Source organism: Pundamilia nyererei, unplaced genomic scaffold, assembly GCF_000239375.1.
Source record: "Pundamilia nyererei isolate P.nyererei 1_Seehausen unplaced genomic scaffold, PunNye1.0 scaffold00073, whole genome shotgun sequence".
Taxonomy (NCBI): domain Eukaryota; kingdom Metazoa; phylum Chordata; class Actinopteri; order Cichliformes; family Cichlidae; genus Pundamilia; species Pundamilia nyererei.
Window position 1 is genome coordinate 1741554 of NW_005187474.1, and position 13352 is coordinate 1754905.

Below are 13352 nucleotides of genomic sequence, written 5' to 3' on the forward strand. Positions count from 1 at the left end.
GTGCCCTAACTAGTCTCACCTGTATTAATTATGTTCAGCTGTGTCCTGTTCCCCACTAGTCTCCAGTTTCCTATCAGTGCTCAGTGTGTGTAGATAGAGCCATTCCTTCAGCCTGTGTATCCTTGTTGTTCCTGGCTCCCTGTGGTTTTCTGGGATCTCTATTAACTCCCAGTTGGATGTAGTTATTGGACTTTTCTGTCAACCTAATAAAAGGCATGCCTTTTATTATTTTGTCTACCTTGGAGTTCTCTGTTTGGATCCTATATTGTACGAACACTATAGTGCTGATGGAGAGTTATGTGGCCATGCTGAACGTCAGCTGTGCTGCTCCGAGCACATCAAGCATATATTCTTAAAATGTGGATAAATTAAATTATTGGTCATTGTGGTGTCACATCTGTTTTGTTAAAATCTATGCTACATTTTAAAGGATGAATTCAAAAGCTTTTCTATACACTGTAATGATTTCTGAGCTTATGCTTGTATTTTCTTTCCTTTAGAGCTTATCTGAGTATGCAGAAGCAGCAGAACATCACATTTTCTACTGTGGGGCACTTCATCATGCGACAACTTTATTAATTTATTTGGCGACTAGGCCCTATAGTGTATTGTTTGCTATATTTTAGAGATGCCATTGCATGCATTTCTTTGATCACTGAAAGAAAAATAAACCTGCTATCTGACCAAAACATGTCTTTTATTGAGCTGTTATAACCTAGTAGCAAGTGTGCCTGCTAGTAAAACTCTTCTGCCATGGCAGTTCAGTGCTGAAAGCTGACCTATGGGAAACTTCTCAGCTGCTTTCAACACTGTCTTTTTTTAAATGAACACACACAAACACGCAGGGCAGGCTTTGTTCTTCATAAAGTAGTTCCTTGGAGAGCAAGAGATAGGGCATAGTGCAAATGCAGCTCTGCGGATAGCTTTTGATAGCTTCTTTTGAAAACAGACTCTCAGAGCAGACAGACTTTAAGATGAGGCCAACATTAGAATATATTTACATCCGTTTGAAAAACCTCTTTCTCAATGTCACGGTGACTTCTGACCTGGTTAGATAACCACTGGATTAATTTGTTTAGATTCAACTTTTTCTTCACTCACCTCATCACCTTTATCGCCTATAGGGCCTGGGAACCCTCTCTCTCCTTTTACTCCCTGCAGGAAAGCAGAAGCAATAAAGTAGGGAAAAGTGAATGTTTTTCACAAGGAAAAAGGGAAGAAAAAAACAACAACCTTAAACTAAAGTCTGATGGGCATAAATTTCAAAATGCATCTTCCAGCACACAACTTGAAATTGCCTAGCCTATTTCACCATGGTACAAGACTGTATCCATAGCAACAACTTCTGCAGTGAAAACCCAAGTGTGTTCAGAATAATATGAGTTGTGGAACAGCTACTTAGGCTTTCAGGAATAATGCAAAAATAAATTCATGAAAAGCTTTTTTTTCAGTGCAAATCTTTGTCTAGCAGATTAAATGCACATTTAAGCAAACAATATCACAAAATAAGGCTATATCTTCTACACATTCTTGTCATGCTGATAAAATGGGTTATTCATATAGTAATATCTTTATAAAATCCATTTTTGTTATTTCACAAGTTTACGTTTGACATCTTCTTGCCTACCTTTGGACCTTCTTTTCCCGGGTTACCCATCGGGCCTCTGACCCCAGGATCTCCCTGTTTGGAAAAGGAGTCCATAATGGATTTGTGTTCAATAGCGCAAGCATGCACTCAAAATATTCATGAAGGAGCACTGAAAGCATGATGTGCAATGCAAATCAAAGTCACATTTTTTTTGTAAATTGTCTAAATTGTCTGCTATGCTAATGAGTCACTTGTACCTTTTCTCCCACTAAGCCCTCTACTCCTTGCACTCCGGGGGAGCCTTTTTCTCCCTTCTGTCCAGGCAGCCCTGGGACTCTCGTCTGGCACACACTGCAGGCATTCTACCAGTGCAGGCAAGGCAGGAAGCAAAAGTGGAAGCACAGATAAGATTTCATCAGGCTGAGCTGGAACACTGTATTTTCGCCCTTTATTATGTCACATCCCCTGGGTGGAGGACAAGACCCCAACTGACATAAAGTGTTCTCAAAATGTCCACAGAGCAGAAATAATGTGAACCCACCTAGAGTGCCTCCAAGAGTGTCTCTCACTGAGGTGAGTGGTGAACTTTGTCAAACTCACTGACTGTGACATTTAGGTGAGAACCTAAATATCATTGGACCAACTCCATTGGCACTGCTGCACGTTGTAACTCGGACATACTGTATGTGCAGCAGGATTAGTGAGCTGTTGCAATGCTGTATTTGAGTATTTTAAAACGAGTTTACTCGATCTTGATAAAGACTTTCCAGATATTTTGCTCAAGTGACTTTGAGCAGTGCTGCTTTACAGCTTTTACTAAGACCATTTTTACATGTGGATACTGAATTTTTTTTGCCAGCTACATACTTACGGCGCACATAAAATCTACAATGGCATTTCAGCACTGACCCCAGAAAAATGTATATTGTATCACATCTCATCTCACCGTATCTTATTGCATTACATTGTACTGTACTGCCTTGTATCACATCCAAGCCTAACGAACTGTATCACATCTTATCATATCACAGCATATCGTATCATATTACATCACATCCCACATATTTCATCCTATTGTATTGTATTATATTGTCCATAATGCATCACGTTGCATCCTATTGCATCCTATCACATTACATTGTATCATATTGCATCATATCGCATTGCACTGTATCGCATCTTGAGCTATTCTAGATACACTATAGACTCTACTCCTAGCACAGAAAAGAATTAGGAAGTTTAAGTTGGAAAAAGGCAGTAAAAACAAATGCATTTCAAAAATAACAACAACAACAAAATCTCACTAAATTTGAAAAATAAAATGAAAAGCCATCGTTTCAATATTGCCATTTAAGCCTAATCTTCAAAGACTTCAACACAATGGCAAAATAATAAGAGCATGCTGTTACTGACATGAATGAAAAGAAAAACAATACCCGTATTAAATGTGTTTAGCGCTTTTTTTTGAAGGTGTCATCGAGGTGTCAAGAGTACTAATCACAGCGGCGTTACGTGACTCTGATGAAGGCTGTAAACAGTAGATGAATCTAACGGAGCACTTAATGGACAAAATAATTTGACTCTGAAGGAAGGGTTGACAGAAAATAATAAGTCTGCTGACATCTGGCTTTATCTATCAATGATTAATCATGTGAAGGCATTATATTTATTGTCAGAGCTGACGCATGTTAAGCATTAAAAAGAAAAAGCTTTAATTCGTCTAAGTGCTGTCCTGCAGCTAACGACACGTACTAAGGTGACTAATCTACGTCAGTGGGAGAAAAGAAACAAGAATTGCATTTATTTTGACAGAGTGTTCACATTATGAAAGGTAAAAGCTACTAAAGGAGTACTTAATCCCATTTTAACACTGTACTATAATCTCAGGAGATACTGAGGAGTGTCTGGTATTAGGTTTAACTGTGTAGTCCTGGTCCACATTCAGCACTGGTCAGGAAAGGTTGGGATCCTGAGCACTGCTGTAACAAAATATATTTCAATATATGAGGAATATGTTAGAAAAAAGTTTTAAAGTGCTGCCTGTCTGCTGATTTTGGGACAAACTTATATAATATGTCCCAAAAGTTAACATTCGTTCAGATTTACATATTGAGGGTTAAGGTTTAAGTAATGTAAAATGTAGAGAAGAGACAATTAAAACGGAGCTAGGGCAGAAGAGAAGTCATTTTGCGTGAGTGTTTTGAGGCTTTTGGATCAAGTGGTGACACATTGTTTGAATGGAGAAGTGCTATTTAGCAATTATTCTTCTGTAAAACTGTATACAATGCATATCTGAAGCCGATCTTATCTTTTGAGACAGTAATCTCTTTATAATCTTGTTTTTCACTTTATTTGCATTGCACTTGTGTGATATTTCAATATTTCATTGTCACACTGAGAGGCTTTACTAAACATGTTGTCACACTGTGCACCTCTGGTGAATGAGTAATCCGGGCTTTCTCGTGAAATTGTTTTCTTTTATTTTCTGGATCTCCTTCTCCCAGTCATCCTGATGAAGGCACTCAAGGGCTTTCTCACAATATCTCTCAAGTGATTGCATCCATGTATTAGTGGGATAGTACTGTTTCAAGCTGGCAAATGCTGTTCAATTTAAATACCAACCCTCACGCTTTTGCATGCAATTGTTCTGTGAAAACAATGCAATTATCATCAACTATGGAGATATAAATACCTTAAGCAAAGCACCCATGTCTCCAAAAATCGGCAGGGCAGTCTGTTAGGAAAAAAGAAGCAAAAAAAACAAAACAAAAAAAACCTTAATTTCAAATCTCATCTCTCTTTATTTTTGAGATTTCTGCAGTTGTTTATTTTTGCTCGACTGCTTCTTTTAATAAAACATCACAAGGCACACAAGACTGACTTACATGCCTGGAATGCGATTTTTTCCTTGAACATATTTAACAAAGTTTGCTTTAAGTGTTTCATTCTCAGTTTTATCTGGATTGCTTGAGGAAACGGTTTAATAACTTTGTTATTTTGGAAGACATGATCCCAAATCTTCAAAATATTGTTGTTCTCTGAAGCTGAGAAAAAAAAACAACATTTTGATGTGAAGCCCGTGCATTTAAAAAAAAAACATAAAATGGTATAAATGGCTTTCATGCGTCTTTACAACGCATGAATATAAATGGGCTAAAATGCAAAAATTTCAAGGCTTTGATGCAGCAGCGGTAGGAATGGTGAGGTACTCACACTACAGCTATTAGCACTTTAGTAAATGCTCCTCATTTGAAACTCACAAAGACACAAGAAAGGAATAAAAATATGCTCTAACAACAGGGGGCCGCCAATTTGTTGTAAACTGGAACATTTTCCTGAATGTGGTGTCGGTTGCTGAACACTAGAACTACAGCTACTTATTATTCCAAAACTGCAGCTACAGTCTGAATACTGAGTTTGACTTTAAGGTGATCTCAGTAGGTCTCATGGCTGATCAGTGATGCTGAACCGCTGTAAGCAAAACAGAGATTTTCTTACTTACTGGTTCACCTGGAGGTCCAGCAGGCCCCGGTGGACCTGGCCTACCAGGGGAGCCCTTTAATTGAGACAGAACAAGGAGTTAACAGCACTTCTGGTTACGATATGAAGCACACAGGCAAGGCTATAACTTTCAGCTTTCACACTCTTCTCAGTTGGTGGGGATTTGTGTCCAGGAGCTGTGATACATTGTACTTGTTCATCCACAGTTGGTAGCTGACATTTCTCCATGCTTCTGGCCATCTTTTATCTGTAAACGTGCAAGGCAGTGGAAAACAGTGGAAGGACAGGCTGCCCTAACTCACCTCTCTTCCTGGAGCTCCTGGGGGGCCAAATGGACCCGGGGGTCCACGAGAGCCCTGAAAAATACCAAGATAGAGGCTAGCAGTGTTGCCCTATACAGTCACCCACACTTACTGTTAATAGTGCTGTAACAAAATTGCCAAGAAGAGATCCATGGCTAATTGGACGAACATTTTTAAAAATCGACTTGAACATCTTGTTTGTGTTGTGGATACAGAGAATTTATCGCACACACCTCAATTCCTGGCTCCCCGGTGGGTCCCATGGGGCCCTAAAAACACATCACACATCTTGTTAACACCACCTGCCCTCTAGCACCCAGGATCCAATAAAGGAATTGTGTTAGACACCTTTTGATCTATTGATTCTCTGTCTACAACCCTGTGTTTCAAAAATGAACACAGACTCACTCACTGTCAAATCTGAGTTTCAAACTAGCACCCCAGAGCGTGCATGATGAGGCGAGAGAGCAAGTAATGACCGATGTTTCTAATAAAAACACATCTCCAGTATTCAGAGAGTAGCCCATTCTTTCCACGCCTAAGACAAAAGCAGGAATCTGAAATGTTTCAAGGGTGCCACTAAATAATAAATGGTTTGGTGCTCACTGACCAATCAATACGACATCATACTCACAGGTGGCCCTGTAATGCTCTCCCCAGGTTCGCCCTTTTCACCGTGGTCTCCGGGCAATCCCGGGATGCCTCTTTCACCCTAACACAAACACAAGGGAGTGGTCAGTGATGATTTAATGATGGTGAATCCAGCTAAAGGAAGGGCTGCTGCATTGCTCATTAAGTATTCAAAGACTGCCAGAATCCATTTCCTGTTATCTTGTGCCTCTTTGCTTAAAGGGTAAAGAAAGAAAACATAACCGCGGTGAAGGCCGTTATCATGCAGATTTTAATTATGTCCATCATTTTGCCTACGTATGATACATAAGATACTCAACTGTGCACTTATTTTTCCATGTCAAATCCACTGATATTGATAGTACAAAGTGATCAGAAAAAAGAATGAAATCTCTTTGATATCCAAGCATATTATGACAATTTCAGTGATATCAGTCATATTAGTGATTTCCAGCTGGTATTAGATGGACTTCAGGAGATATATCTTCATGTTTAAAAAAGTAAATAACATGAAAGATGATGTAGAGCAGTAAAAAAAAAGTCTCCAAGAACCTCAAAACTGTATTGTGTAATGTTTAAGTGAAATCCAAAAAAGACCATCAAAGCAAAATTAGTTTGATAATAAACTTCAAGGTAGGTTTGTTGGAATAATGCGCTCAAGGAAATCAGAGAGAATGGTTTAAACGCAATAGACCAGAGGCCAGTTTTAAGGAGAAGCTGTAAAGCAGTGTCCTTGAAAGCAATGTGTTCAAAAAGCTACCTTTCAACAGGATAATAACCTCAAGCATACGGGTAAATTTAGCAAAGAATGGCTCAAAAAGAAGAAAATTAAAGGTTAAAGAAGGGTCTGGCCAAATAAAAACTACACACAAGATCCTATCAGAATCTCACTGGAATGCTTATGGAGGGGATTTAACGTGGGCACTGCATGCAAGAGCAACATTTTGCAAATTAGGAAACTTTACATGGAAAGGTGGTCAAGAAGTTGAGTGAGGCACAGTACGACCAGGAGGACAATGATGCAAAACACACTATAAGAAGTTAAATGGAGCAGCGCTACCGCGTAAAGCCAAGGCTGCACTTACTTTTTCCCACAGAGGAATATTGCACCAATAGATCTGAACAAAGTGTTCAGATAGCCACACAGAGCCCTAAGGTCTCAGCCTAGGATTACATAATGTTACATCATTACAGAACATGACACATGTAGTCGGTGTCAGGTTCTGTAGAACAAAGCAAAGTGTGGACGTTTTCATTCCCGTGACACATTTTCAAGCTCATGCTATCCTGGAATTCGTGCCAGGTAAGCTATTTGTTACAACTTCTTCTTTTCTGTAGTACAATTAAATTTATTTAGCTGAATTGTTTCTTTTTCACTTTTTATTGCTTATTTGGTGATGTTGGAGGACCTACCTTAGGTCCACGAGACCCTCTAGTTAAAGGCAACCCGTCCCCCTGTAAAAACAAAAACAAAACAAAAAAAACAAAGAAGACTTTAGAATAGAAATTCACTGCACACTGATCAGCAATTCTCTTTGAGAACTGAGGTAAGGCCCGAGAAGCAGCCCTAGTGCTTTAATTCAAACAGGAGTCTTGAATCAGTATGAGCTACACACATTACAGTGTTGCCTTATGAGCACATGTTCAATACTGCTTACAACAATTTGATTAGTTTCACTGTACAGATGCAAGGTGATAATGCCGTACCACAGAGAGGGTGGGGGGTGAGGGAGAAAACAAAAAACCTTAATTGGAATCGAGGTGCGGGCATTATTTACTGTACCATCCAGATGAGACATTGATTTCTGTGGTCAGCATGTATTTCTGGTGCAAGTCCTACATTGTAAATTAGCTGGGCAGAAGCTGGGTTTGAGCCAACACAGCAGTTCTTACAGTTTTGGGGAGAAATGGACCAGTTCAGTCAAACATAAAACACTAAAGTTTGGGAAGTACAGAACTTTTGAAACCAAAGAGATCTGATGACATTAGTGGGGCACTTCCACTCTACAGAAACAGAACTTCTCCCTCGGTATGTGAGAGTAGATCATAAATTTATAGAAATTTATATAAACAGCATGTTTAAAGTACAAAGACTTAGCTGGTTATTATTCAGTTGAAGGCAAGCTCAACAAAGTGTGTGACATCTTAGTTCAGTAGTTTATACATTTGCCTAACAAGGAAACGATCGTGGAAGGAGAAACAGATTCCTTTGGGGTTGTGTCAGGAAGGGCACTGAATACAAAAATCTGCCAAATCAAATGTGCGGCGCTACCTGCTGTGGCGCTATACCCGCATGAATAAAAGTGGCTTTGTCCTTAGCTGCTTGAGCAGGCTAACTCATTAAAGATATGTTTTGTTTATTTCCTTTTCCCTTACCTTTGTCTTATATGATAACGTCCATAAATGCTAAGGACATTTCTTCCTACATCTCCGCACACTAATGGTATTTTCAAAAGACAGAAATATGTCTGCTTTAAATGAAAGCCATTTTTCTTAGTTTAGCTTTTTCACCTATTGCATACAACACTGTGAGAGGTCATTTTCACGTGGTAAACACCCCATCTTGACACCCACAGCCGTGTTTTTTCAATCCCTTTCCAATTTTCCCAGTGCAGGAGAATGTTAAGAGGTTTAAATACGTCGGCCTGAACACAATCTTTCCTTTATTACTCTGCTCACGGTACCCTTGGCTTGCTTGATCAGTAGGTCTGCTGTTGGGCTTAATGTTCAGATTGGTGTTTCCACACACAAACAAACACGACTGTTTAAAGCTGCAGAAGTCCACAGGTGATTGAGAAGTGCGAGTGCCATCAACCGGGATTGAGGCTGTGGCTGCACATGCACAGCCTCTTTGGGAAAGCTATAATGAACATTTCTATATGCAGAGCCATGTCTATAAAAGAAACTGAACAGCTATGTGCTCCAATTACGAGGATAGGTGATTATCCAGGATGGGGATATGTGATGGTGGACTATCTAATGATATTGCTACTTCATAACATCATTGCATCTGCGCTGCTGGAGGACCTAGTTTCTTTAACTTGCCTGCTGCTACTCTAGCTGTTTGCAGGTGATCTGCATTTCTGAAAGTCTCCTGTGTTTCCATCTGCTGTTTTATTGGACTGCATTAATAGTTTTTAATGCTGTATCCTGTGTCTTCAGAGCTGAACCCAACAAGGTGAGGTTACTGTCTACATTTGATATAATACCCACCATATATCCACCCACAGGTTCGCCAGGCTCACCCTTAGGACCTGGAGGTCCTGGTGGGCCGATCATTCCACCAGAGCCCCCCTACAGACAGAAAGACAGATGCTATTTAGAAATTTCTCCATAAAAAAAACATTAAACCAGCCCTGTCTTCTTAACAAGCCAAAGAAAGTGCAGTGTTAGTTAGACACAGTGAGGTGAAAAAAAGGGTGAGAAGATGCAAGGATGCACATGTGAACGATGTCAACACCAGCGCATCATGTTAGTGGGAGAACCTTTTGTTTTGCATATTTGTCACACTCACATGTTTTAAATAATCAAAAAAAAAAAACTATCCAAACCCACTTGACCCTATGTGAAAAAAACAACTGCTCCCCTTGTTAAATCACTTCCACAACCATGTTTGACTGTTGCTACGGTGATCTTTTTATGAAATGGCATGTTTATTTTATGGCAGATGCAGAGGGACTGAAAGCTTTGAAAATTTTCAGAGAATGATTTTCCTCTTAAATTTTAGGGATCATCAAGATGTTTATTTCTTTTTGGTCAGCAGTTTTCTCCTTGGATCTCTCCCACAGATGCCAATTTTTACCTGGGCTCTGTCTTATTGTTAAAACAGGAAGTTTGACCTTAACTGAGTGAGTTACTTTGTTCCTCATCTGTTCTTTGCTATGCCTTTGCTATCAACCTCAACAGGGCTTTATTGATACTTATCAATTTTTAGCATGGTGGTAATGACTAGCTGCTACAAATGAGCATGTCAGCATTGTTGGGTAAAGACTGCCACCATGCTTAGCATTCATATAGCTGTTCTTTTCCTTTTTTGCTTGTTTTTGGAAAATACTGCTTGAAAAATAAATGAAAGAATTGTAGCATTTTATTGTTTTGTCAATAATATTAGCAGCTATTACTGCTCAAGAGACAGTCTTCCACAGTAAAGTCCCATTTTAAAAAAGTCACGATTGCTTGATTGATTAAGCTGACAATATACTATATTTACTAGTTATCTTTAAAGTTCCTAATAAGAATATACATATATATGTATGTATAAACATTGTTAATTGCTGCATCTGCTAACATTTTTTACTCTATGCTACGCTAACTGCCTTCTACCCCCAGCCTCATATTTAAGCCACAGACGCTGCTTATTTTTTTCTCCTATTTATTCATAGAGCGCCACACGAATGAAGTGCCTCTTAGATTGGAGTCAGTATAGCAAATTTGACAAAGGAGGATTATACAATGGAAAAAACGAGGCTTAAGCATTTTATGTGAATGAATATAGGAGGCTTAAGCACTCTAGGTCTATTTCTCTGCTCTGGAGAATAACAGAGTGACTCTGGTGGGTGGGGAGAATTGAGTGCATCTTCATTCTTTCTGACAAGTAACAAACCCCATCAAATATGCATGTCAGCTGCACACTTTTCCACTTTTCTAGTTTGCCACTTTCAGCAAAGTGTTTGGAATATAACTGCAAGAAGAAGAAAAAAACATTTGTGTGCAAAAACAGAGGAGTGAGAGGCACCGGAGACAGGAACACAAAGTTACACAATGACTGAGGATTGGACGAAGGGCAAGTAATCTAAAAGGCATCTTTGCAAGTTGGCTGGCATGTTGAACCTGTAATAAAACATCATAGCTTCATTTTTCTTTGCTTTCAGGTGAGGACTTGATTTGAAGTTTACCTACCTTTTCTCCTTTCAGTCCATCGTTCCCAGGTACCCCTGGCTCCCCTGGTGAGCCCTGTAAATAGTGGTGAAAAGAGACACATCTATCACCAGGCCTTCATCTTCTCACACACATTTATCTCCTCCTCCTCACTGCTTCAGCAGGCTGCTGTGTTCCAACATAATTTCCCTTAGCCAGGATTTATGAAATGCCTCTTTTCCCTCCCTGCTTTTGAATAAAGACAGATGCTCATTACCGAAGCAGGTGTGGAGAACAGATTGGGCCTCTGCCTCCATTCCCGGCATAAAGCGCTTAGATTTGCCTCTTTCCACTAATTAATTCTTAAATTTGATTACTGATCGTCTGTGTAAAAATTCTGGACTTTTCTCCCCTACTTCTTCTCTATCTCTGCCTGCTGAGGTTTATCTATTTATCTCTCTATTTGGCTGGCGGCGTTAAGAAAGAGGACGATACGGCAAGGTGACAGATAAGGCGATGAGAAAAAGGAAGACTTGACATGAAGTGCTGGTGTTTATGATGCCAGAACACTTACTGGCTTGCCCGGGAGTCCTGGGGCTCCAGTGGATCCAGGAGGGCCTTGCTTCCCCTGGAAAAACACAAAGGAAAACCAACACTATGGATATTCGATTCTCTTTGTTTGGTCATAGATATGATTTCTGGCCTTTGGGTGTTCTTGCCCAGCCCAGCTACAACGCAAACACTGACTTTCCAAAAAATTTCATGAAACGTTGCCTGAGCAGCAGTATATTTGCATGCATGCGATATTTCAAGTTAAAGCGACGCTGTTATTCTGTAAAAGCTTCTCATATTCACTTCCATTTTGAACTGTATTGTTTTTATATGTGAGGATGATCTAAATGATTCATCTGTTACCATGGAAACTGAATTTTTACTGTATCTTGGCTTTTATCTCACAGTACATCTTTTACAGTAGCACTGAGACAGAGTCTTCTTAATTAACACTTGATATCATCATGAGCATTATTCAAAAGACTACATTTACAAAACAGGCTTAGAAACACCAAAACTGCAGATTTAGAGTTATTTAATTTGGACTGAACTCTGAATTTCAGTGCATTTTACTTTATTTTCCTTCCATCAATGACCAAAACCTCAGCAGCTCTTGTTATTCTGCTCCTCGGTCAAAGCTATAATGGCCTTTCATGCCTATACGTGTATCATTTTACCTTGTATTTAGCACATTTTTAGACATCAAAGTTTGACCTACTCTAAATGGCACAGCACCCCAGAGATAAACACAAAGCCTCACCTCTGGTCCTTGATCTCCCTTTAGTCCTGGCGGCCCCATATTTCCCTGTTAAATCACCAAAAAGGGTGAATAAGATGCACATGGGAGGCAGGAAACTGCAGGAAAAACATCTTGACCTCTGTGCTTTGTCATACAGCGCTGAGAGAAAAACTACATAGATTTGATTTCTTTCTGAGTTCAGTGTTCAGCAGAACTTTTGTGTGCTCCATGAATGTTTTGGAGTATTTGGTGAAACCTAAACAACAGAAAGAAACTTTGTGCAGCACGGTACCCTCCGGTAACAGCTCAATAACATCACTGGACTTTGTAGGGTTACTGCCAACCTACCAAATATACACCGAAGAAAGGATCCCTTCTAAAAAAAAAAAGAATCCGACAGAGAAATCAGTAATACCCTGCTGCGACTACTGGTGTACAAACACTGTGGAGCTTGTGTGGAGAGTTACAGAGAGTACTACGTTGGACAGGAAGGAATTTTGTAGCCTTATTTTCTTGGCAGTAGATACTCAAGTTTTAGTGCAAAGGTTAAGTCTTTGATAAGTCACCTTGAAGCCTTGCGGTCCTTGAGCGCCTCTCTCCCCCTGCAGAAAGTAAAGGAAACAGAAAAACATCCGTTCTCAAGATGTGTATAAAGATCCAAGCCATTTCTCTGGCTGACTGTGGTTAAGGTTTAAAAAAAAAGTCTTCAAGGACTTTCGTGAAGTTAGCATATGATGTGAAGGTTAAAACACAGAATATTTCCTTTGCCAAGTTAGCTTTTTTCTTGCACTGAGAATGTGAATATAATAAAATCAGCAGCTGTTGAGAAAAAAAAAGAAGGGGGGAAAATTTTCCCCTGGCCTCAAAACAAAACGCAATTTTTTAAAAATGTTTGCACTGTTCTTCTGGCTTTTTCAACAAAGAAACACCGAAATATGATTAATGTGGCAATTCTCAGCTTTAATTTGACTCCGACTATGATGTGTCGCTGTTATGACACAAACACGGTGCTCAGTGTTTACGAGTTGATTAGCAGGGGGCTGATATACTCAGTGACCGGCTGCAGTCTCCAGGCCTTCCCTATACTTCCACTTTCCTCTTTGAGTGGTCTCTCTGCTGATAGTCTGCTATCCAGTCTGTTCTTCAGCAAGCAGATTGCATCCTCAATCACACTTAGATTAGA

At 39.6% G+C, this 13352-nt stretch overlaps 1 protein-coding gene across 5 annotated transcripts in view; it reads right to left on the reverse strand.

Moving 5' to 3' along the window:
* Window positions 1-13352, reverse strand: part of LOC102201838 (collagen alpha-1(XIX) chain) — a 102369-nt gene that overhangs the window by 19822 nt on the left and 69195 nt on the right. For all 5 annotated transcript variants that reach the window (XM_013911859.1, XM_013911860.1, XM_013911858.1 and 2 more), the window contains 13 exons: window positions 12736-12771; window positions 12191-12235; window positions 11453-11506; window positions 10921-10974; window positions 7435-7476; window positions 6026-6103; window positions 5625-5660; window positions 5392-5445; window positions 5091-5144; window positions 4281-4322; window positions 1846-1950; window positions 1628-1681; window positions 1102-1155 (listed from right to left, as the gene is read on the reverse strand). In XM_013911859.1, the coding sequence (XP_013767313.1) occupies window positions 1102-1155; window positions 1628-1681; window positions 1846-1950; window positions 4281-4322; window positions 5091-5144; window positions 5392-5445; window positions 5625-5660; window positions 6026-6103; window positions 7435-7476; window positions 10921-10974; window positions 11453-11506; window positions 12191-12235; window positions 12736-12771 (708 nt within the window). The remainder of the gene's footprint in view (window positions 1-1101; window positions 1156-1627; window positions 1682-1845; window positions 1951-4280; window positions 4323-5090; window positions 5145-5391; window positions 5446-5624; window positions 5661-6025; window positions 6104-7434; window positions 7477-10920; window positions 10975-11452; window positions 11507-12190; window positions 12236-12735; window positions 12772-13352) is intronic.